The sequence below is a fragment of the Alosa sapidissima genome, chromosome 2, assembly GCF_018492685.1.
Source record: "Alosa sapidissima isolate fAloSap1 chromosome 2, fAloSap1.pri, whole genome shotgun sequence".
NCBI classification, from domain to species: Eukaryota; Metazoa; Chordata; class Actinopteri; order Clupeiformes; family Clupeidae; genus Alosa; species Alosa sapidissima.
In genome coordinates this window covers 43,440,419-43,466,734 of record NC_055958.1, presented here as the reverse complement: position 1 = coordinate 43,466,734, position 26,316 = coordinate 43,440,419, and the positions used below count along the sequence as shown (strand labels likewise).

The window sequence follows — 26,316 nt, the reverse complement described above, 5'->3', positions numbered from 1 at the left end:
GTTATGGGGCTTTAGTGTTAGCCTGAACTGACAGTGTTATAAGCATTAGCGTTAGCCAGAGCTCGTAGTGTTATGGGCCAATAGTGTTAGCCAGAGCTGACAGTGTTATGGGGCTTTAGCATTAGCCAGATCTGACAGTGCTGCACCTCAACTGTCTGCAGATATGTAACTGAGCTGGCTGAGTACATCAAAGTGAAGTCATCTGATAAAGATGGAGAAGATTCCGAGTTTGTGAAGGTCTTCCCCAGCTTCATCTGGGCCGTGAGGGACTTCACTCTGGAGAGGAAGATCGACGACGAGGATGCGACAGAGGATGAATACTTAGACTTCGCCCTGAAGCTGAAACCTGGTATGAAATATCAGCTCCCAAACTCACACTTGGAGTCAGTTCCCAAATACCCAATATTGTTTTGCCTCTTCTGACCACATTCTTACAAAACTTACAAAAGTGAGGAATAAACTTCAAGCTACAATTTGATGAGATGCTATGTTCAAATTAATAATACACCATCCTACCTCCCTAGACCTTTAAAGGAGAATTCCGGTGTGATTTTGACCTAAAGTGTTTTGAAACATGACGCCGAGTGTGAAGCTATGTCTCATAGCCCATCTCGGCTTGTCCCCTGCACTCCGAAATCTGGCGCTAGTTAGCCGATGCTACCAACAAGGCGGCTAATGCTGGTGCCTCGGGCATCGGTCTAGCCATGCAAATAAATCACTGTTTTACACCATTTACGAGGCTCAACGTATCTCCACACTTCATTGGTATACTTCCCAGGGCCCTGACATTTAAAACGAGACATTGAGAACTTTGAAAAAGCACTGGTAGTTTACTTACAAGACGATTTATACAGACAGTGTCTTCACAAAGTTTAGCGTTTGCAGCCATCTTGAATTTAGTCACGATAAGTCGAGTGACGAGCAGGAGCGAAACTACAGCTGATAAGTCACGTGAATACTCGCTTTAGTTGTGGACTGGAGTTAGTGCAAACAGTTGGCAACTAGGCTATTGCAAGGATGTCGGATGATGAAGCTACGGAGTTTTATGAAGACGAGGAGGAAACATTTGAGTTTGATGGGCGTCCTTATTTATTTGAGCCTGAATATACGGAGGAAGAGCTGCGTGAGCGCCGTGAAAGGAGAGAGATTGAGAGACAGCGTGCAGAGCAAGCAGCTGCAAGCACAGCCACAACACAGCCTCGTATCACGGGGAAATGGTGGTGTTCCTGCCGGTGCTGTGAGATAATGCCTACCGATATGGAGTGTTTTTGTTGCAAAGAGTGGGACCTTTTGCACCATCGCACTCAAGACGCACGCTGCGTGACATTAGCGCAAGGCTTTTCTTCCCTTCTGGACTTGTGGGTATTGGAAGCCTTTTTCCAGGTCCCAAAATTAAACTGGACACGAAGACCCACGCCGGAGGGGCAAGATGGACATTTATCTACTGAGTAAGTACTCTGCACACTTGGGTTTTATTGCTTTTGATCAATCCAATAGTTGTCCAAAATGTGCACTACATACACGGTAATCCTTCTGTTCTAGTATATGGATAGGTGTCTCGACATCGACTTGCAAAACAACAAGCCACTGCTTCCAAGTTGACTCGTGTAGAGGTAGCCTGTGAAAACTTTCTGGAACATAGCTTCTCATCTCCTTGCCGCAACCTGGAAAAGCACAAGCGCGAACCATTCTGTCTTCTCTTCCTTTTCTCTTATCCTTCGTAATGCCATCTGAAGCTGCAGTCAGTAGGCTATGTAGTATGTATACACACATGGCCACTCCTTCTTCACGTGTAGCCTACAGCACGTCTTCCGTCAACAACATTAGGCTATGCAAGATTCACGTCACTGAGTAGTAAAACATTTATGCCATTTGTTGTAAGGTGCTCTTTGTTGTCATGTACATCGTCAATACATATGTTAAGCAGCAACTGGAATCCATGCATTTCCACGGGATTATTTTTGCAATCTGATCCCTTATCCTGTTCATTCGTGCTCGACGCTCGACTTATCGTGATTAAATTCAAGATGGCTGCAAACGCTAAACTTCGTGAAGACACTGTCTGGATAAATCGTCTTGTAAGTAAACTACCAGTGCTTTTTCAAAGTTCTCAATGTCTCGTTTTAAATGTCAGGGCCCTGGGAAGTATACCAATGAAGTGTGGAGATACGTTGAGCCTCGTAAATGGTGTAAAACAGTGATTTATTTGCATGGCTAGACCGATGCCCGAGGCACCAGCATTAGCCGCCTTGTTGGTAGCATCGGCTAACTAGCGCCAGATTTCTGAGTGCAGGGGACAAGCCGAGATGGGCTATGAGACCTAGGTTCACACTCGGCGTCATGTTTCAAAACACTTTAGGTCAAAATCACACCGGAATTCTCCTTTAAGCTCCTCGCAGGGTTAGGTGAGCTTACCCCTCACCCTGATCATGTTCTTATATTATCAACCACGTCCTTTAGAGGTTATCCCTCACCCTGATCATGTTCTTATATTGTCGACCACGTCCTTTAGAGCTTACCCCTAATATTATCGACCACATCAATGTCCTAATATTATCGACCATATCAAGGTCCTTACATTATTAACCACATCCTTTAGAGTTTTAACTTCACACACTTCACATTGCTTTGACAGAACACACACAAACACAGACTCCCACCTCTTCCTTTCATGTGTAGATATGTCCACTAACCCAGAGCTCTGCTGGTCTCTCCTGAAGGCAGCTCTAAAAAGGTAAATGACTACAACCTTCCTCGGGAATGCATCCGGAAGTACTTCCCATCCCGGAAGTGTTTCACCTTCCCATTCCCCAGCCGCCCGGAGGACGTGATCCGTCTGGAGAGCTTGTCCCAGTCGGAGATGGCCCCAGAGTTCCTGGAGGTCACAGAGCGCTTCTGCACCTTCATCTTCGATCAGAGCCCTGTAAAGCAGCTAAAGGATGGACACACTGTCGACGGCAGGAGTGAGTCAGACTGGAGCTGTGTTGTCACGATAACAGAGTTAAGACTAAGTATCAGCAGAACAGTCAAACTAAAATAACGGTGTCACGATAAAAGGGTTAAGACTACGAGAACACTATGGTTCATAGAGCCCGACCGATAAAGGATTTTGAAGGACGATACCGATACAAATATTTGTTGATTTAAAAATCCGATACTCCGATATATCGGCCGATATATATATATTTTTTCAGAAACGCGCAACAAAACATTAACAGATTTCCCTAACATTAGTTATTTGTAGTTATTTATGAGTATTGACTAAAATAATATGATATTGCATTTTAAAAACAAACTTGAAATTTCATTAAAATTTTAACGATGACCAATCATTTAATATCTCAGCTGTCCAATGACTGATTTTATTTCTGAAATCTTCCCCGTAATGCTGACAACATAAGCTTCAATTTGATATGATTGGTTAAGGGATTTATGGCGCGAAATGTTTTGGATACTTGAAGATCAGTCGTGAAAAAAAAACTTTTCACTTCAGTCTTATATTGATATGGACAGCCAGATGCCACCTGCACTTCGTTTGAGTTTACCTCGACTGGAAACCACACAGCTGGATAAACTGAGGTAATATATGTTTTTACATTGGTTGTAGTTATGGTTAATCTTAATTTGTAGTCCTAAAATCATGTTATTTGACAGAAATATGCTTTCTCATCAACGTCAACATTATGGCATAGCGGGGGCTAAGTGCATCGTCATGTAACTTTAGCTAGCTGCATTACTCTGAACTGCTTGCAGTACTCTCGTTTGCTTTTGATGTCAGTTATTTTCATTTGACAATTTCATTTAAAAACCTGTTAGTATATAACCTGTAAGTAAGTTTGTTTTCTAGTACCAATTTGCTTGTTAGGTAAGCATTATTGGCAAGTCAGTATAACGTTAGCACATCAAAGCTGGATAAATCAATGGGCGCTGCGTTTGTTTGCGTCCGTTCTACATGAAATAAGTTGAGCGATATTTGTTCTCCTCTCAATATGTAGTTGTAGAAAACAAGATGTGAAATCACATATTCTGTCAGAAATGTAGTGCTAATTAACTTATTGCCTGTCCTCGAGTTGTTACCTCGCTAGGCAGTTTGTAGTGCTAACTTCTAAATGACAAACATCAGACGTGCTTGTCTCAACATTTTCTAAAATAACATGACTTGATAGCTTTTCTAGTCCTCTCAATATGTAGTTATAGAAAACATGATGTGAAATCACATATTATGTCAGAAATGTCATTATTGCATTTTCAGCAGTTAGTTACTAGGTGAAATGTAATCTGTCTTTATCTTGATGCCAGCCAGGCAATCAGATTTAGGGCAGCTAAACCCATGTGTAATAAAATGACTTTTCATACTTCTGAATATTTTTGAGTTACTCAGAATGCTTCAATAGTTTCAAGGCTACCTCTTCTGGTGTATGTATGTGCACACACAGATACATCTGTAGTTTTGATTTTATTTTGTAAATTAATAAAGGTATTACATTTGTATGATTTTACTGTTGTTTCAGATGGAGGATAAAAAGACCTACACAGACCTCGTTGCAGGCCTGAAGAGGTAGCTGACTGCTGATGAGCTTGCGCTCACAATGTTGAAGACCATGTGAGGATGGAGGAAGAAGGTATAGATTTAGGTGGCGTGCATAGGGTGGTGTAGACTGCCACTACAACACTGTGAAATAGACTTGTTATGTTGATTTTTATGTTGTTGTCCCAGGCATATGTGGTTTTATCAACCGGAACGGGTGGGAGGTTGTGCTTAGTAGGCCGTCGTATGCAAACACACAGTGCAGGGGCATGGGACGAAGAGACTCCAGAAGACTTTCACAGTTTTCTAGGATTGATCATTGACATGGGGCTTCACTTCCCTCCCTAATATCCATTGCTACTGGGGAACCAAGTCTCTGAAGGGATCAGGGAGCGTTGACCAAATGATAAATACATATTGTGTACACTTTTTCTCCATTGACATTGCCGTTGTCAGTAGTTTCTTATTATTTCAAGTTTGGCAATGTTGAACCTACAGTAGATTTGGTAGCTACAGCCAGAAAGACTTCACAACAGCTGGCAGGCATTTCCGTAAAAAATTCAGCCTCGCCTTCAGCTGCTCCAACTTCTAATCTGTCGTCTTTTCATCAAGTACATATTCCTGTACAGCAGGAGCCAAAGAAAAATGGTTGGCTTTGTTATAAAAAATAATACATAAAACACTAGTAGCTTGTATGGCCCGGAGTTTAGCGGTAGGTGACTTCGTTTTTTTGGTAAACAAAATTGCTGTCAGATTTGGCATTCTAAAGGAGGGGATGCGTTTCGTTATGAGTCATAGGTCTTCTGTGTTCAACCTTCAGGATCCCCACCCCACCTTTCCCTATCCTCCTCTTTGTGTGTGTGTGTGTGTGTGTGTGTGTGTGTGAGTTTGTGTATAAATGTGTTTATTCTCAACAGGCTTGTTCTATGTAATCCACTTTCAAATGTTTAGAACACATTGATTTTTGAGTGATGTTGATTGTATTCCTAGCTTTTCATAAGTAATAATACATTTTATAGATGTATATCATTTTCATATTATACTGATTTATATAAGGAAGTTGTATCTGTTGAATCAAATGTATTTTATGTCTCTATTCGAAATGATCTTCAATAACTATACAGTATACTTACTTCCCGTATTACTGGTAAGGTACATGTTTTTTTTTTATATATCATTATTATTGACTGTAGCATTTGCTTATATACAAATAAATGGTTTATTCTTATGGACCAAATAAATCTAAACCATTGTGTCTGACTTCATTATTAGTTTTTATGCATACTTTTATGTTTTTGGTGAGAAAGAGAATGTGAATTCTTTCAACATTCTAAATCCCGTTTCCTGCATTTTTACTTTTTTTACTGATCACTAAATTTATCATAACTTTTGAAAGGTTAATGATATTCCAATTCAGTTTTTTTTGTTAAATAGCCCACAACTTGCTGAACATGTCATACACTCTATATTTTTCTCTATCTTGTATAGAAATATGATGAAAATGATTTTGGTATACATCTGGAGAGGATTTTCAAAGACTGTTCATTACTATATCAACATTACCATAGGTATTTTACACCATTTGATAGAACTGATCCTTCTGATTACAATGGTATGTATATCCCATTGATGGTATGTAATATACTCAAGAAATAAGGTTTTTTGTGTAAGGAGGTCATCCAGCACCAAAAATGGAATGTTCGGCACGGGCACGAAAGGGTTAAATAATATTGTCACAGTGGAACATCGAAATATATTAAAGTTCTGATAAATAAAATGTATAAAAATAGAAACTTAAGATATGAAACTTAGTCTTTTGAACAAAAACACAATAACAAGAACAACCAAATCAAAGTTACCAGTATTAAAAGACTTGGTAAGCTTCATAAATATAACTTTGAACTAAGACTTAATAATTACAAAAAATAATGATGACATTATTACTATCATCATCATTTGTATTATCATTAAACAAGATAAAGGTCACTCCTAAATGTTTAAGTGTGCATGTGTAATAATTAGTCCCTATTGCCTTATAAGCTACCTTATAATTACAATGTCAGCTTGCTTATCCCTTTACCTGCACTTTTAAAATTATTTCCATCAAGCTACATCAAACCATTTTCAATCATCAGTTGCTGCCTGCCTTCTAAAACCTACTATTTAGTGATCTAAATCCATTATGTAACTTGTTAATGCTGCGGCTGAACGATAGTCTGAAACGCACACTTGGCATAATTGGATTTCACGTGTAAAAGAAAAACGTTTATGCACAAGCTACGTTTGATACTTTTTCTCTATGTCTAAATGTTCACTCCTCGCACGTCTAACTTGCGTTTTACAGTGCAGGGACTGTAACTACAGATATACTAGTTATAAATACAGTAATCATTACTTTATTTAGGCAGAATAAGTTCGTTGTGGTTTCCAAGCTCATTAATGTTAACGTTAGCGGTCTTCCACTGATATTCATGGCATTAGCTAGCTTTGTGGTTAGCTAGTCTATGATGAGCCATAATTTAGCAATGGATAACGTCATACTGCAAATTGTAAAACATACGCTTTCAAAATCACAGACCGGAGAGAGATGATACGTCTCACTGCTATAACTGTCACGCTATTAAAGAAATACATCTTCAGTCACATTGTCAAAAGTTAAAAGGACAGACAGTCAACTACACTGTAACAACGTAACGTAATTACTAGCTAATTCCGCTTCACTCTCGGCTTATTTACCAGCAGCAAAACTGGACATTGTTTTCACGAATTTTGTCATGCTTATTTGAGTTAAGAAAAATTGATGGGGATGTTCTTTTAATTGTTATTCAAGCAATGTATGTCTCGTGTAGCCTGGGTGTTCCCATGCTGCCTTGCGCACGATTTGATTCACGCTGCTAAGGCAGCCTGGAGACCATGGAGCAAATTTTCGCCTGAGATAGGGAACCAATCACAGAACAGGGGGAAGAGCAAAACGATGATGAGCTATGCACAGACGCATTTGATAGACCTCCGTGGCACCCAATAAACGGATCTGGGCATTTTTTTCAAATACGAGAAAATTAGCGTTTAGAGTTGAGAAGTGGTGGCGCTAGCCAGGCTATGTCTCGTGACCAAATCACCATGAACACACTTCACTGATGATCTCACTCGCGGATAACTGGTTCTCTCTGCCCGACTCTGGCTGGATCAGCAGGTTGCAGGATGTGTGACGCCGCTGGCGCGTTATACACGAGTGTTGCCAGCAGGGACGGTGTAGAGTGCCCTCTGGTGGACAAACTATACAACACCAACACTCATGACATGGTTGAAGGGTGTTTCGTCCGTTTTTATTTTATTTTTAAAATATTAATTTATCGGCCATTATAAATGCCGATACCGATAGTTTGGAAAGTGCCTAATATCGGCCGATAATATCGGCCCGCCGATAAATCGGTCGGGCTCTAATGGTTCATAAGTGTATTTAAAGGTTTTCGAGATCTAGTCCGTAAGAACAACTGTAACTAACTCATTCTGTTATGAATTAGCAAATAAATGTAAGTGTTACTGAATAATGTAATAGCCAACAACACTCTCACAGTGTTGCTCCCCCACTGTTACTACACAGCCACTGTGTAGCAGCCACTGATGCACGGACCCCTGTTCCAGAGTGTCTGTTCCAGTGTTGCTTAATTACTGCTATACTGTTCCAGAGTGTCTGCTGCAGTGTTGCTTAGTTACTGCTATACTGTTCCAGAGTGTCTGCTGCAGTGTTGCTTAGTTACTGCTGGCCTGTTCCGGAGTGTCTGCTGCAGTGTTGCTTAGTTACTGCTATACTGTTCCAGAGTGTCTGTTCCAGTGTTGCTTAGTTACTGCTATACTGTTCCAGAGTGTCTGTTCCAGTGTTGCTTAGTTACTGCTGGCCTGTTCCAGAGTGTCTGTTCCAGTGTTGCTTAGTTACTGCATGCCTGTTCCAGAGTGTCTGCTGCAGTGTTGCTTAGTTACTGCTATACTGTTCCAGAGTGTCTGCAGCAGTGTTGCTTAGTTACTGGTATACTGTCTCAGAGTGTCTGTTCCAGTGTTGCTTAGTTACTGCTATACTGTTCCAGAGTGTCTGTTCCAGTGTTGCTTAGTTACTGCTGGCTTGTTCCAGAGTGTCTGTTCCAGTGTTGCTTAGTTACTGCTTGCCTGTTCCAGAGTGTCTGTTCCAGTGTTGCTTAGTTACTGCTATACTGTTCCAGAGTGTCTGTTCCAGTGTTGCTTAGTTACTGCTGGCCTGTTCCAGAGTGTCTGTTCCAGTGTTGCTTAGTTACTGCATGCCTGTTCCAGAGTGTCTGCTGCAGTGTTGCTTAGTTACTGGTATACTGTCTCAGAGTGTCTGTTCCAGTGTTGCTTAGTTACTGCTATACTGTTCCAGAGTGTCTGTTCCAGTGTTGCTTAGTTACTGCTGGCCTGTTCCTGAGTGTCTGTTCCAGTGTTGCTTAGTTACTGCTGGCCTGTTCCAGAGTGTCTGTTCCAGTGTTGCTTAGTTACTGCTTGCCTGTTCCAGAGTGTCTGTTCCAGTGTTGCTTAGTTGCTGCTATACTGTTCCAGAGTGTCTGCAGCAGTGTTGCTTAGCAATTGATACCCAGAGACCAAGTGCTTGTGTTTGTTGACCCCTCTCTGAAGTCCTGGGGCACCTGATGAAGATGTACGTGGAGACCATGTCCAGCGGGGGAGTGCCCTGCTTGGAGAATGCAGTGGTTGCCATGGCGCAGATTGAGAATGAGGCTGCTGTGAAGGAGGGTCTGGAGGTTTACGAGAGCGGCATGGCGCAGCTGACCGCCTACTTCCCCGTGGACCTGTGTGACATCACCGCCGAACACCAGCGCCTCAACAGCCTGGCAACGGAGGTCTTCATCAAGCGCTCCTTCAAGGATGACGACGGGAAGCACATTAAGTCTCTGGAGGTAAACTAGACCTGGAAGACTAATAATCAATCGTTCTGGAGGTAAACTAGACCTGAAAAACTAATAATCAATCATTCTGGAGGTAAACTAGACCTGGAAAAACTAATAATCAATCATTCAAATGGCAACATGCTGGTACGACTACTGACAGAAGATCAGTAGAAGAAGATCATGTCTTTGATGTAGAGTTACCATCCGGTTCAGTAGTGTGGAGTTATTGAAGAATCATCCGCTTCAGTAGTGAGTCATCCGCTTCATTAGTCTGGAATTATTGAAGAATCATCCGCTTCATTAGTGTGGCGTTATTGAAGAATGTATCTGACAGTCTCATGTGCTGAAGAGTAAGATGTTTTTCAGGAGGCTGTCAACAAGGTGAACAGTGGATTCAGTTTTTTTGTGTGTCATTTCAGGAGGCTGTTAACAAGCTGTTCAGTGGATCCTGTGTTTCTGTGTCATTTCAGGAGGCTGTTAACAAGCTGTTCAGTAGATTCCTTCAGCAGAATGAGGAGGCCTCAGTCCTGAAATGCAAGGAGGTCCTCATAGGTCTCTCTGCTCCACTGAGGGAAAGACTCCAGCAGGGATTCTACATGAAACCCGGAGGATACCAGCTCTACCGCCAGGACATGGAGGACATCGTGAAGAAATACAAAAGCCAGACCCACCTGGGAGTCAAGGTTAGACTCGCATACAAACACTCCCCAACCAATAAGACCAGTGTTTCCCACATAATTGAATTCTATTTGTGGTGGTAGGTTTGCAGAATTAACTTGAATGCAAGTTTTTAGCAAATTAGCGCAGCGTGGTTATGATGCTAACCAGATTTAAGCTCAATTTAGTACAACCTGGAAAATCATTGTGTGGTGGTCAATGTTGATATTGTGGTGGGCCGCCACAAATTAGTCAATGTATGGGAACACTGAAGACTGAACAACTCCACATATATTAACACTCCCCAACCAATAAGACTGAACAACTCCACATATACAAACACTCCCCAACCAATAAGACTGAACAACTCCACATATATAAATTAGGGATGCACAATGGGCCCGACATCGGCATCTGCAGATATAAGCTTTATAATTTAATTATCGGCATCTGCAGATATTAGCTTCATAACTTAATGATTGGCATCTGCAGATATTAGCTTCATAACTTAATTATTGGCATCTGCAGATATGAACATTTCTGCCGATGTGCCTGGTCGATAATGTGACGTGTTAATTCTGTGCATGTGAAACAGTATGTTTCAAGTCTAGACTTAAAAATAGGGAGGGTGTCTGCTAATCGAATTGAGGGAGGGAGATTATTCCAGAGGAGGGGTGTGTGGTAACAGAAAGCTCTGCCTCCTACTGTAATTCTTGGGATTACAAGAACTACAGTATTCTCTGATCGTAGGGGACTAGGTGGGTTATATGGGACTAGAAGGTCTTTAATAATGCACAGCCATTTATGGCTTTGCATGTTAGAAGTAATATTTTGAAGTCAATGCAACTTTTAACAGGTAACCAGTGTAAAGATGCTAGGATGGGGGAAATATGTTCATATTTTTTAGTTCTAGTGAGTGTGTGAGCAGCTGCATTTTGTATAAGCTGTAAGGTCTTTAGACAGATATTGCAGCCAGCGTATAGAGCGTTGCAATAATCAATCCTTGAGGTGACAAAAGTGTCTGGTAAGGATAAGGACTTCCGTATCTTTGGAATGTTCCTTAAGTGAAAGAATGAAGTTTTGGTTATTTAGTGAAAGTTCCTGGTCAATTATAACTCCGAGATTTCTAGCACTTGTGGATGAGGTCAGTGGAAGATCAGTAAATGTAGCCTGTGATGAGGATAGGATATCCCTCATCTTTTTAGGACCTAAAAACCATAACTTCTGTTTTATCTGAGTTCAAAAGCAAGAAGTTGTTTGTCATCCATGTTTTTATATCTCTTATACATGTGTCAAGTTTCAATGTTGCTCCAGGTCTCATCTGTGATTCTGTTATGTTTTCACTATCATTCAACAATGGAGTATGTGTATTTGGTGAAGCCGATTGGTGATTGATCTTATCTCTAATTTTGTCATTAAAAAAGTTAATGATATCATTACTGTTTAGGCTTATAGGGATAGATTGGGTTATTTCATTATGTCTCTTCGTCAAGCAGGAGATAGTGTTAAAGAGAAATGTTGTATTATTTTTATTTTCTTCAATCAGCGAGGAATAGTAAGCTGACTTGGCCTTGTTAAGTGCTTTTTTTGTAGTTAAGGATGCTATCTCCATGCTTGGTGAAAGACTTCCATTTTAGTGGTGCGCCATTTTTGTTTTGTGGCAAGGGGAAGTTCTGTTGAATGGAAAAGCATTTTGGTTCTAATATCGCTCAAAATTACATCAAATTATGAGTTAATTTGCTTGAAAATCTTATTAAGAAAGGACTTCAGAGCCACTCATGTTTCTCCATGAACAGTAAAAGGAAATATTTTTTCCACTATTCAGAGTAGCCTATAAGAAAATTGTCATCTTTTTGCACATCGTTTTTAAGGGAATTAACTTCTTAATGGAGCTTGAGAGCAGTTACACCTGGAAACAGAACTAGTGGCACATTATTGCATCATGATTTAACCACCAGATAGAACTAGTGGCACATTATTGCATCATGATTTAACCACCAGATAGAACTAGTGGCACATTATTGCGTCATGATTTAACCACCAGATAGAACTAGTGGCACATTATTGCGTCATGATTTAACCACCAGATAGAACTAGTGGCACATTATTGCATCATGATTTAACCACCAGATAGAACCAGGCAGAGCCGATAGGGCGCTGGAACCGGGCAGACACAAACAATCTAGAACCAGGCAGACACTAGCGATCTAGAACTAGGCAGACACTAACGATCTAGAACTAGGCAGACACTAACGATCTAGAACCAGGCAGATACTAACAATCTAGAACCAGGCAGACACTAGCGATCTAGAACCAGGCAGACACTAACGATCTAGAACCAGACGACAAACACTCTAAAACCAGAGCGACACGAAGCACTAGAAGTCTGTTTCTTTTTGGATTTATCAATGATCAGGATTAACCTGATAGATTAACCAATAGTCCAGTTTTAAACCTGACTCAGCAGCCTTACAGAGAGACTGTTGAAGTGGAATCATGATCAGTGTTCCAACACTGAAGAGTACATCACTCAACCTGCTAATGCCCATCATCATCATCTTCATCAGGAAATGTATTTGTAGATTCCATTGATTATTGGATTGGACGGAGAACTTCATTTACGTCTGTGTGTGTGTGTGTGTGTGTTTGTGTGTGAGGGGTGTGTGTCTGATGTGTGTGTGTGTGTATGTGGGCTGTGCGTGCATGGTGTGTGTGTGTGAGGGGTGTGTGTCTGGTGTGTGTGTGTGTGTGTTTGTATGTGTCCCAGGCTGAAGATATGCTGGAGGGCTTACTGAACCAGTGTAAGGAGGAGTCCTCAGCCATCCTGCATGCTGACAAGAGTCTCAGCGCCAGGGACAAACAGATCTGCGGTGAGTGTGTGTGTGTGTGTGTGTGTGTGGAGGACTGTGGGAGGAGTAACATTATAAGGCTGGGATGATTCTTCAACACGGTTGACATGGTAAAAGACTACATAAATTCTGCAGTAATTTGCGCTGAAACCAAAGAGTCCAGAGCGCTCTTTAAAAGATGCGATTTCGGGGTATTGCAGTCTGCTTCGCTCAAAATCATTCCCAAATAAATGCTTAAATTAGAGATGCACCAATTGCAATTTTTTGGGCCGATTCCGATTGCATTTTAACCACTTTACAGCACACGCAAATAGTTATTTTCTATCTTTTATTTAATAGAATATGTTATAGAAATGTATTCAACTTATCAACAATGGAATGGCTGTAAAAAAAAAATGGGGCTGATGAGCACAGATTCTTCTTCAAGTCTAACTTCAGCTGCAACTGCAACTAAGGGCCAATCTCAATTCTCTGTTTTACCCCTTCCCCTATCCCTTCATCTTACCCCTAGCCCTTGTCCCTCGAAACCGAGTGGCAAGACATAGGGGTGAAGAATATTCCCCTTGGAAATGAGATACCACTAGCCAACCATAAGGGAGAGCGGGATGATTGAAACACTTGAATTAACGTAATTTATCGTACCACACTGAAAGTTAATATTTTGTCACTAGCAACCTGTCGTCTGTCAAATAGGCTATCATTTCATTATCATTTTCAGCTCAGAATAAAACAGTTCAGGAATTATTTCAAAAGCAGAACATGCCTATGTTCGTTCGTAGCCTACCTCCTGGTCCGGGTGAATGAAACAGGGATGGGGGACAAAATAAACATGCAGTTTGCTATGTAAACATCCCACAACTCTTTCGATATTTTACAATAATATCCAAATGGTTGTTACTTGACATCAGAAGCAATCGCTGCCTGTAATAGCTTATGCGAGGAGTCGGCAGCAGTAGGCCTGTGCAGCATTCAAATCAGACGAGTGGTAAAAAAAGTTCAGCGAATTTAGCTGCTGTTGGACTTTACATTTCTGACATGGGATGCTGCCAATTCGCGGGGTAGGCTATATCAGACATGGAATTATGTAAAATGCGAGACATTCGCGCAAATAATGATGTGTTGTTAACATTCACAAAACAGCGATTTTTGAAAACTTCCTCATGAAGAACAGGACCTTCAATATATGGTCACAAGATTGAATGCAACATAAAACAATTACCATTTTAATTTTATAATCCTTATTAATGCCAACATTTCATGTCAATGAATCTCTCGGTGTGCTTATTTTTCCGGTGTGAGCGGTGTATGTTGGGTATTTCTCTTACCCCTCGGTTTCAAGTAAGCTCCCGATCTTGCTTGGTTTTAAGGGGTATCTACCCTTGCCCTTATCCCTACCCCTCGAAATGAGAATTGAGATAGCCCTTCGTCTCACGTGCACGCGCAAAACTAAGGGGAAGGGGGAAGGGGTAAAATAGAGAATTGAGATTGGCCCTTAGTGGTTCCCAGTGTGGGACATTCATTTCACACACTGCTAATATAAATGCACTGTTATGGAACACCCTTTTTTTTTCGCATCCAATATCCAACTAAAAATACAAAAACAATTTTCATGATACATTTAAACATGCTACCATGGAACATATTTTTCATATGCATTGATGCATTTATGGGAGGGCGAGGGAAAAGTGGGAGTAGGCTCACTGCGTGAAAAGTCTGATTTTCGTCCCCATAAACGCCCGGAGATCTCACTAATTATTGGCAGTTGATGACAATTTGCAACCTGTGAAGGTCGCGTTTGTCTGTGCCACATATTGTCGGAGGAACCGTACTATGATGTATGTGGAGAGCTTGCAGAGTGCTAATGGCTCTAATTAGCATATGAATGCAGCGAAACCGCGCCTGGCCAAGCCTGGCTTGAATATCCTTACTCAGTATTGGATGAAACCACAACTTTCAAACAAGAAAATCACTCGTGATTGGTTGGCAGATCTGTCACTATTGGTCACCCTGGCTCATAATAAATGTAACCCCAATAATAAAATAATGATGTATTCATATTATATGTTATTATGCTGTATATTCATGTCATTGGGTGCAGCCGTGGCCTACTGGTTAGCACTTCGGACCTGTAACCGGAGGGTTGTCGGTTTGAACCCCGACCAGTAGGCACGGCTGAAGTGACCTTTGAGCAAGGCACCTAACCCCTCACTGCTTCCAGAGCGCCGCTGTTGATACAGGCAGCTCACTGCGCCGGGATTACTGTGTGCTTCACCTCACTGTCTATACACTGTGTGCTGTGTGTGTTTCACTAATTCACGGATTGGGATAAATGCAGAGACCAAATTTCCCTCACGGGATCAAAAGAGTATACTTATACTTACTTATTGTTATTCTAAGTAGGCTACTGAATGAATTTATAGAGCAAAGGAACATTTGCCAGGAACATGTTTATGTTTATTAAAACAAACACACAACTATGTACAAAATGAGGATCTGCCCACACAACATACAGTGGGCATCGCTTTCAAATGACCACTTCATTCGCGCATTACGCGGCGTGAGGCTTTAGTACCACTTTCAACCACTGTGCGTCGCTCTGCCACTGTACATCGCTCTGCCTGCCGTCCCTTACATAATTGTTGCCGAGAGTAATCCCAGCCTACGAATTCAATAACAAAATAAATCATGCATAATTAAACATTACCTCGATTTAGGCTACTTGGGTGCTTAAGGCTTGACTACACGAAAATCGAAATAGAAATGTGCTGTCTACATTGTTGTCAGTGTTGGGGTTAACGCAACTACGCAAATCAAAACAGTGGTGTGATAATTGAGCCAGTAGAGAAATAACTGTTCAGAATTAATCTGTAGCCTTGGGTAGGCTTCTGCAGAAAACAATGTTGTTGCCGATTTAATACTATCTGGCGACGTTTTTAACAGGCTACGCTTAGACAACTATGACCCACGTTTTGGTTTCGTAAATTAATTTGCCCTACTTCTTGACTGCAATGTAGTCAATTGACTGATTGACATGTCATTTTTATTTTTCTGTACAATAAACAATTACATCTGCTTTATGCCGCAGAATTACATTCATATTTGGGTGACTGCAGACGCGCCACTTCCCTCCCCATATTCCAAGATTAAGATAGTAGCCTATACAAAAAGCACTTCATACTATCATAAAAAAAATAGTTAAAACGAATAGCTATTTGCAATTTGACAAAACACTGGTCCTCATTTTGCGAATGCGAGGACGATATGAGCCTGTTGCATTTAGTTAGATGTCCGAGTCACGCATAATGTTTGAAAACCACTGGCTCGTAATCACAATAATTTAACACACGACAGTTGGATAACCTACTTCATCATGTCCCCATGCCTACATTTTTGTGAGTAGCATAGAGATCGTTAAAAACAATAAAGTATGGCTCTCCGTTTGGGACATCGAAAACTTATATTTTTAATAGACTACCGTCGAAGATGCTGACTTGCAAAAGCCTCGGGATAACACGTTATCTCCACTATCATCAGTCATGCCCCTTGATCAAAGTGGGGAATGAAATAAAAGTTTGAGAACCACTGGCTTAACAAGTTACCTACAGTCCAGAACACAGAATCTGTTGCAATATTCTGATGATCGGCGATGATATCGGCAAATGTTTGTTTTCCGACAATACCTGGCCTACCTGGTATCATTACAAACATTATTCTGTGTCCTAAAACTGGCATATTTTATGACATTGTGTCATGTAAGTTCGTTGCAAAATCTAGAGAAATGTGTGAGGTGGTCAGCGGGGGACAATTGAGACACACATTGGATTGTGTTATTACTTGAACATTCCACACTATCCACAGCTGTGGTAGGCCTATCAGGGGCAGGAGGATTACTGTCAGCGCAGGCTTTATATAAAATTCTTCAACAGAAGGCCTCGAATGTTGTCTTGTTTGTGGGGCGCTTTGCTTCGCTTCTGTAATTTCGGCTTCATTGAAAATGAGGGCTTCCCTCAATGACCCTCTGAGAATAAATAAAGGTTGAATGAATGAATGAATGCAGGCTTGCCCAAAATAAAGGCATGTGGTTTGCGCAGCTTACAGTAAATAACAGACCCGCCAGAATGTGCGTTATGATGCTTTTTTACGAGCAAGATGTTTTTGGTACCCTACGCACACTGCATGTTCTTAAATAACAATGATCATCAGTAATATTCGACCATTAATTTGGGTAAATGGGCAAGCGTGACCACCTTGATTGGCTGATTGGCTGATGATTGTAACGCGGGCTGGCGGGCATGATTCCAAACACCTCTCTTACGATGATGAGTGACAGGTCTCAGAATGCGTGCGCTACACAAGGACGGAAGATGATGAATAACTGGGGCCGTAGGCTATTCACAAAGGCTTTTATCTTACTACTAGGAGTAGGCTACTCCTAAATCGCACTTACAGATTTTAGATTGGAGTTTTCTCTTAAAAGTTATTCACAAAGCCTTTCAGACAACTCCTAAACTAGGAGTGAGTCTTCGTGGCTATGGATGATGTCATTACTCATGCACGAGCTTGACTGAAGTGACCACCTTGATTGGCTGACGATTGTAACGCGGGAATTCCAAACACCTCTCTTCCGATGATGACTGACAGGTGACAGGTCGGAGAATGCGTGCGCTACACAAGTAGTGCGAAGGACGGAAGATGATAGCCTAATGAAACATAGGCCTATGGATTGATGCAGTAGCCTACCTTTGCAACATTATTAAATTAATCTGTCACCATATCCCTAGGCTACGTTTGCAAAGAGGAGAACATTTTAATTTGATTCACAATGAAATGTTACATTTCATTTACATGTTAACAATGAGTAGTTTTGGTTGTTGTTGGTGGCGTTATTGCATCCCTTTTATGAATGCAAAATTGTTCCCTCGCGATTGGAAGCTCCTGTTGTGCATAGGCTATTTCAAAACATTGCAAAGTAAAATGCCACAAAAAAGCTGTTTATGAATAGGTCTTAGTGAGTTAGGAGTCCTCTCGACTTAAGCTGTCCCAGACTTAGGTGCTACTTTTAGGTCTAAAATGCTTCGTGAATTACTTTTTGTGAAAAAATTAGGAGTCCTAAAGTTAGGAGTGACACGCCCATTATTTTTAGGAGTTGCTCCTAAATTCGCCAGTTAGGAGCTACTTTTAGCCTTAAAATTCTTTGTGAATACGGCCCCTGAATAAAAAGGCCTAGCCTAAATGAATCAAGGCAAAACAAATAGCCTAGTAGCCCAATGAAACATACGGATTGATGTAGTATCTTTGTAACATTATTAAATTATTCTGTTACTATGCCTTCGTTTGCAAAAGAGAACATTTTAATTTGATTCACAATAATGTTACATTTAATTTACATGTTGACAATGATTAGCCTAGTTTTGGTTGTTGTTGGCGGCGTTATTGCATGTTAGTTATGCCTACAATGCAAAATTGCTTCCTCGCGATTGGAAGCTCCTGTAGCTGCATAGGATTTCAAAACAGCAGGTTTGTGAATAGGTCTGTGAGTAAGGAGTCCTCTTGACTTCTTTTAAGCTGTCAGAGGTGGGAAGGTGTGATTTTTTGGGGGAAGGGCCGGATTAACTGGGCACAATTGTCTGATGGCCCCCCTTCCCCCCAGCCAACGTGAATCGGGTGGTTAGTTAATAGGCCTATCGTGAAGATTTTTCCTGCCATCTAAGGCACGAGCGCATCTGTGAGGCCAAGCCTCACCAAGTAGCTCGTTTGTTTACAACTAACATTCCATTTAATTAAACTGCTTTATAGGCTATGCCGAAATAGTTTTCAACATTTTGAATATTAGTGTCGGGTGAATTGAAATGTTCTCAAAGTAGCCTTATGGCTGAAAGCTGCTTGGGACACCGCCCCCCCCCCCCCCCCTCCGTCAAGCAATATAACCATACAAACGCGCTTCCTGCACTCATTGTTTCAAAAGGAGTAATTTTGGCTTTGTCAGAACTGAAGAGCTGTGGACGGCACGGCACGGTATGCCCAATGAAAATAAATTAACGCAACGCAACACAACACAACACAGACCCCGCTTCTCTCGCGTCAGTCACTGACATAAACGAAACACAGAACCCGCTTCTCTCACGGCAGTCACTGACAGTAACCTAGAATAAATGCATGGGGGAAAAACACTTCCCCATGACAAAGACATCGTAAAACACTGAAAGTTAATATTTTGTCACTAGCAACATTCATCTTTCCTTTGTCAAATGTATTATGTTCCAAGTACCCTATGCGTAATTCTGCTTCATAAAGTTGAACAAATACATTTGCTTATTTCACAGAAAAATATAATAGCCAGTCTACAGTGCAGAGTTGGTAAGTTATGGTAGGCCAACTTGCAGTGAACATACAAACAGGGGAAATTATTTCTCTTGCAGCTGAGTAGCCTCAGGTGCGCACGTAGACATAAGGCCGAACATGCAAGCGCCAATGAATCGTGCTTTCGCGACAATCGCGCCGTTAAACTTAAATAGGTTAACATCACTCTAAGTTCGCCTTCAAGCAAAGAAAACGATGATTTGAAGACATCTGTTTCGTTGGAAGGGCAAGGGGTAGCAACAGGGCAACACAGAGACAGGCCCGATGGCAGGGCTGTTATGAGAGTATTAAAATATGGGATATTCTACGGGAAAACATTAAAACGGCAAGACAGCGGGGAAAGTTAAAATACGTGATAAACACGGAAAAAGTTGGCATGCATTGTTTCGGTCCCCGTGCACAGGGATTATTTGTCATACTATTAATCACATATGATTATTTGTGAAATTGTGCAAACAGGCGCAACACATTTGAAAAGGAAGGACTGGTATGCAAGCTCACGGGAAAGATTGATTTAAGAACGTTATCACAAAGTGTGTGGCTGTGGCGCGGGCGGAAGACAATTGGCAGGGGAGGGTCATGTCTTTTTTAACAATTCTGTCGGAGGGTCATTGAACAATTTCTAGCAGGCAAGAGAGGGTCATGCAACTTCCAACTGAAGCACTCAAAATTCCTCCGGTGGCCCCTTCAATAAATAACGATCAGTCACTAGATTGCTGCTGGGCTATATGTCTTGGTTCTGTTAACAACTCATTGTCAAATGCATAGCCTATCTCGCGGTTGCATCCATTACAAACAAACATGCAATGTGAACGTCTGGGATTGGGGAGAGCACTACATGCTCTACTGAATAAGCACGAAGTCAACCCTTTAAATGAAATACACTCTTTAATAATCCAAAAAAATAAACCGCTAATGAAGTAAACTTGTGACCATCAAAAATCGTTTATCGCTTGTAACTCCGTGATACCAGGACGTAACAGGAAGGCATTTGGCTGAGCAACGGAGGTTAATATGCTCTATGTTTTGTCCAAATGATGACTGTCTATCATCGTTGCACTCGGAGAAAACCGGAATGTTTCATTCGTCCCCGTTTCAATCGTCCCGGTTGTACCTACTCAAAACGCAGATAGAACCGTATTATTCTAAGGAAGCGAAATAGCGTTCAGCATGATTCATGCCCAATTAATTCCCCCTGTTAAAGTGTTCGCCTTTGTAGTTTGGTTTCGTGATAGCCTATGATAAACGGCTTATGGCCAAATATGTGAAAACGTTAAAATACAGTAGGCGATAAACCCGGAAAAAGTTGACAGTGATTTTTTCATAATCACTTTGGAGGGTCATAGAAAAATGTATTGCTGGCGAGGGAGGGTCACGTCTTTTTGGACTAATGCTCCCAAAACTCCTCCGGTAGCCCCTTAAATAAATAACGAACAGTCCCTAATGAAGTAAACTTGTGACCATCAAAAATCGTTTATCGCCTGTAACTCCGTGATAACAGGACATAACAGGAAGGCATTTGGCTGAGCAACGGAGGTTAATACTCCAAATGATGTCTGTCTATCATCGTTGCACTCGGAGAAAACCAGAATGTTTCATTTGTCCTGCGTCTCTACGGCTGCAAACGGGATTCACTCGCAGTTAACCAAATATTTCTTTATTAGGGCAGGGCAGGCATATTTCTGGCTATTACATTATTTCTAAACCAGTCTGCTAAAGTCTGTAGTGAAGTCTGTGTAGGGTTTTCCAGGCTCCATTTCTTTTTACGAGACACCCTGCTCACTTGAGCCATCTACCGGTTGTTTGGGTTGTTGCAGCGTCTCACTGGAAAAATACTAATTAAAGTCGCGTGATACCGCGTGATCCCACGCGCGGACCGCGAGTGAAGCTGGCCAAGTCGAAGCACTGCCCACTGTATGGGTAGCTCACGAGCAGACCAAAAGCTACAACTCCGTGAACTGGCTGTTTGCCGCCTCAGGGCAAATAAGTAACTGGCGGTTCTTTCTGAGGCAGGCCCGTTTTGCAGACGCCTATGGTGCGTGGCTCTGTACTTCAAAGTCGCCTTTAACCAGGACTTCAGCGTGGCACAGAGTTCAGAGAGCTCCGGGCTACGAAAGGACGGCAATCGTACAATCCATCCAGACACCCATCCAACAACGCCGTCTTCTCATCATCAGGTCTATGGTGGCGGACTTCCAAAGTTCCAAACTCTAGGCTAGCCCTTCTGTTCTGAATTTGCCACCGCACACTGACTGTTGTTTATCCTATCAGCTGTTCTGGTGGAAGCGCGACGGGCGGGTCTTCCACTGCTCACAAGAGGAAGTGTCTCCCCTGCTGGCGTGGGGGCGTAACGGTTGGACTTGGTTCACTGAAGTGACGTTTTCTTTGCTGTGGCATATAGACTGAATGTTTTGGACTGTGTAAGTAGTCTACTACCGGGGAAATAGCCTATATATATATATATATATATATATATATATATATATATAAAAATAGTGATAAAGACCATCATTTATATATTTGCCTCTGAAATTCTCATTGTGTTGGGAAAATCTGAATCTAAACTTGAGTCTATCGACTGTTTTAAGTCGGGTTACATTATTGGAGCTTGCAGGCATGTCATACCCAGCATCATTTCTGCCTGTTGAGCTTATTGCTGGGAGTTGTGTGGTTAACACATCCACTGTTTAAGCAAGACCAAAAAAGGTCACAGTCATGCCACCATGCACAGTGCACTCCCCCTGCTACCCTGATTTGCATTTGTATAGCTCACAGCATTTTCATTTACATGTTAAAGCTCCTCCCCTAGAATTATGAGTGGGGGGGTCATGGGGGGACGACTGCCAAGCAAGGCCCACGTCAATTTCTGACAATTCATGGGGTTTTTTGCCGTTGCCTGCAAATTGCCGTGAACAGCCATTAACCTGAACTTCCACGACAATTTACAGTGATCCATACTGACGAAAATCACACTTTTCATGCAGTGGCTATCACGCAAACACAGGGGAGGAGAAGTGCTAACAGAGATTGATTAGGTGCTCCACCATATGAAAACAGCGCATGTCTGTTTTGCAGTGAAAAACTTAAATCCAAATTCCAGTTAAATGCATCAATTATAGAAACTTTCAGTGCATCAGTTTTCTTCATTGTAGGCTATGTCAAAAGCAACTTTAACTTTGGTTTGCCCTTCTAATCATATGATCACTTTCACGACATCCACTTCCCAATCTGCTAGACTACGGTATTAAGGCATAGCCCTAGTCTACGTGCAGTAAATAGTTTTGAGTATTTTTTTTAAAAGTGGAATAGAACTACTAGGGCTACTGTATGTCGCTGCTTGTTGACATCTTATCATGTAGCCTATGATCGCTAAACTTTGATTCTTTTTAACGTTGCAATCGGTAATGTCCGTTCAGCTGCGCTTGTGGTTCAGCTGTGGGCACGCAATTAGCGGCAGGGACGGGCGGTGATGAGCGATGTTTACGTAGCCTAATGAAGTGACAGCTTAGTAAATTCCACTCAATATGGCAAAGCACAGCGTTCTCTGCATAGAAAAACTCAGTAGCCTATTAGCACTTTCTTTGTACATCCAGCCCTGAGTGTTGGCCTGGTTGCTAGCTTCTTCAAACTTTGCAAACTCAGCTGGTTGTTGTTACAAGTGCGACCTGTGAGTGCATTCACTGCAAAAAATGAATTCTAACCAAGTGTTATTGATCTTATATTAAGATTAAAAAATCTATTTGGTATTGTTTTTAGTATGAAAAGACTTACCTAGCGCCCTCTCAAAAGATCATTTTGACTTAATTTAAGAAGACTTTAACTTATTTTAAGGAGTCTTATCAAGACAAATTTGCTCAACGCACTGGCAGACAAATTTGCTTGTTTTCAAGATGAGATGTCTTAAAATAAGTCAAATTTGTTTTAAATTAAGTCAAATGATTTCACAAGAAAGCGCTAGGTAAGTCTCTTTATACTGAAAACAATACCAACTAGTTATTTTTATCTTGATATAAGATTAATAACACTTGGTTAGATTTTGTTAGATAAGCAGTTTTTGCAGTGTTTGACCGGCATAAAATCGGCATGTCTTAGACTGACCGGCCGGCCATGGCCGATCACGTGAAAATCGGCCAATTCCGGTCACCAGCCGATCAATCAGTGCATCTGTAATTTAAATCGCTCTGTATTACCCACTAATATGTGACTCGTAATTGGAAACAGACAGGATTCTTGTAGCAGCAGATTGTCATTTGTTTAACATTTTTCACAAAGGTTATTCAAAATCTAGCGAGAAACAACGACTTTACTATCTGATTACACCATTGACTATTAAGGGTATAACGATTTCGATTTTATATCGGAATCGATCGAAATTACATCTCAATCTCGAACTTTGAACTTAAAAGTAGAATCAACGATGCAGCCACACCCCCAATGTCACGTCCAGCATGTACTGTATGCCAAGACGCACAAACACACACGCACGTGCTGGACTGCAGAGTCAACACTCTTCTAATTTTAGGCTGCAGCCAGTTAAAATATACACATCAACCTACCAAAATCAAAGCCCCTCTTGCTACTTTGAAATCACTGGTGTGGAAGTATTCATTCATTCACGTCAATTAAAACTAATTTAGTCTACTCAACTTAGCAAGTGAAAAGGTGATCTAGTTACAGTCCAAAGTTACTTTAAGGCTTAAAATGCACATGGATAAGTACATATTCCATGAACATTTACCTTGGGTCTCTTCGGAGTGTGCTGAAACAATCAAATTATCATTCTGTGTTGTTTCATTTCACTATGTTCACGTCTCTGTTTTAGCCTAATGTTAGTTCTGTTTACATTACAACCTCGCGGTTGGAACGGTTTCAAAATAAAAAGCGGTTTCAAAATAAAAGCCCCCTGAAACAGAAAAGGAAAAGGCCAAAAAGAGTAAATAACATATAAGGACTGCATTAATAGTAATATTTAAAAAAAGATCGAAAATCGAATCGAATCGTGACTTTAAAATCGAAAATTACATCGAATCGAGGATTTGGAGAATCGTGACACCCCTATTGACTATACAACGACTTTACTATCTGATTACACCATTGACTATATAACGACTTTACTATGATTACACCATTGATAGCGTCTGGTTGGATGCATCTGTCTTTCTAATGTTAGTTGTGTGTATGTGTGTCTGTATAATGTGTGTGTGTGTGTGTGTATAATGTGTGTGTGTGTGTGTGTGTGTGTGTGTAGAGGAGCGTGAGAGAGCCGAGATGCTGGAGCAGGAGGTGAAGGCTAACGAGTGTGTGTGTGTGTGTATAATGTGTGTGTGTGTGTATAATGTGTGTGTGTGTATAATGTGTGTGTGTGTGTGTAATGTGTGTGTGTGTATAATGTGTGTGTGTGTATAATGTGTGTGTGTGTGTATAATGTGTGTGTGTGTGTGTGTATAATGTGTGTGTGTGTGTATAATGTGTGTGTGTGTGTGTGTGTATAATGTGTGTGTGTGTGTGTGTAGAGCAGCGTGAGAGAGCCGTGATGCTGGAGCAGGAGGTGAAGGCTAACGAGGAGCGTCAGCGTCAGCTGGAGGAGCGCATGCGTGCGGAGCAGAGGAGTAATGAGGAGCGCATGCGACAGGTGAAGGAAAAGATGGAGCAGGAGATGAGAGAGCAGCGGGAGGAGGCACGACGCGCCACAGGTACACACACACACACATTATACACTCACACACACACACACCACAGAGAGGAGGAAAATAAACTTGCCTTGCCTTGCTAATAAACTTGCCTTGCCTTGCCTTGCTAATAAACGTGCCTTGCATAAACTTGCCTTGTCTTGCTAATAAACGTGCCTTGCCTTGCCAATAAACTTGCCTTGTCTTGCCTTGCTAATAAACGTGCCTTGCCTTGCCTTGCTAATAAACTTGCCTTGTCTTGCCTTGCCTTGCTAATAAACATGCCTTGCCTTTCAAATAATTTGCCTTGCCTTGCCTTGCCTTGCCTTGCTAATAAACGTGCCTTGCCTTGCCAGAGAGCCAGCTTGGTGAGCAGGCCGCCCTGCTGCAGAAGGGCTTCCAGGAGAAGGCGGACAGGTTGGGCCAGGAGATCTGTGAGGTCCAGCGGAGAGCCGAGGAGGCGCAGAAGGCCAGGAGCCAGGAGTTCACCCAACTGCTGGAGCAGCAGGATCGGCGCCACAACGAGGCCATGGCCATGATGCGGCAGCAGAATGAAGCCATCTTAAGATCACAAAGATCACAAGGAGGAGGGGGTCTATTGGGCAGGATTATCAGAACAATCTTGGACTGACCATATCTCATCTGACCAGATCGTTGCTGTTGAGTCATTGTTACTGGTGACAGTCTGCTGTTGCTGGTGTCATACTGTAATTAATTGTTGACTTATTTTTACTTTATTTTTGTGAATGTTATTTTGTACAGCACTGGTCAGTGAAAGCTGTGTTTGAATGTGCTCTATAAATAAATTTTACTTACTTACTTACGTTCCACTTTTGCTATAGTAATTTCTGAACGGTTTTGATCAGTGTGGTACGATCTCTTTGTAAATTAGGTTTATTTCAAAAGCGTTTGTCATCCCGGCTGTCCCTTATGGTAGGCTAGTGGTGTCTCATTTTCAAGAGGGATATTTCATCCCATGTCTTGCCACTCGGTTTCGAGGGACAAGGGCTAGGGGTAAGATGAAAGGGTAGGGGTAAGATGAAGGGGTAGGTTTGGGTAAGATGAAGGGGCAGGGGTAAGATGAAGGGGAAGGCTTATTACAGAGAAATGGGATTGGCCTTTCATCCTAATATATCCTCTCTTGAGAAATTGCTTTCAAACAGTGTGTCTGTTAAGCTGGGAACAGACTTCCAGATTTTTTAACCCTGATTTTGAAGCAATGGAGCGTTTGTGATCATCATGAGTCGGTGATCAGTATAAGTATAAACTGTATAAGTATATATACTCTTTTGATCCCGTGAGGGAAATTTGGTCTGCATTTATCCTAAACCGTTAAT

The 26,316-nt window shown here is 41.6% G+C and overlaps 1 protein-coding gene across 6 annotated transcripts in view; it reads left to right on the top strand.

The window, feature by feature from the left end:
• Positions 1 to 25,740, top strand: part of LOC121703863 (guanylate-binding protein 1-like) — a 34,880-nt gene extending 9,140 nt beyond the window's left edge. For 3 of the 6 annotated variants that reach the window (XM_042084301.1, XM_042084302.1, XM_042084297.1), the window contains exons 6-12: positions 162 to 349; positions 2,721 to 2,963; positions 9,173 to 9,453; positions 9,915 to 10,127; positions 12,869 to 12,971; positions 24,824 to 25,003; positions 25,336 to 25,740. In XM_042084301.1, coding sequence (XP_041940235.1) covers positions 162 to 349; positions 2,721 to 2,963; positions 9,173 to 9,453; positions 9,915 to 10,127; positions 12,869 to 12,971; positions 24,824 to 25,003; positions 25,336 to 25,610 — 1,483 coding nt within the window. In that variant the 3' untranslated portion in view covers positions 25,611 to 25,740. The remainder of the gene's footprint in view (positions 1 to 161; positions 350 to 2,720; positions 2,964 to 9,172; positions 9,454 to 9,914; positions 10,128 to 12,868; positions 12,972 to 24,823; positions 25,004 to 25,335) is intronic. The other 3 variants (XM_042084299.1, XM_042084298.1, XM_042084300.1) reach the window with 1 other exon arrangement.
• Positions 25,741 to 26,316: the final 576 nt, after the last annotated feature.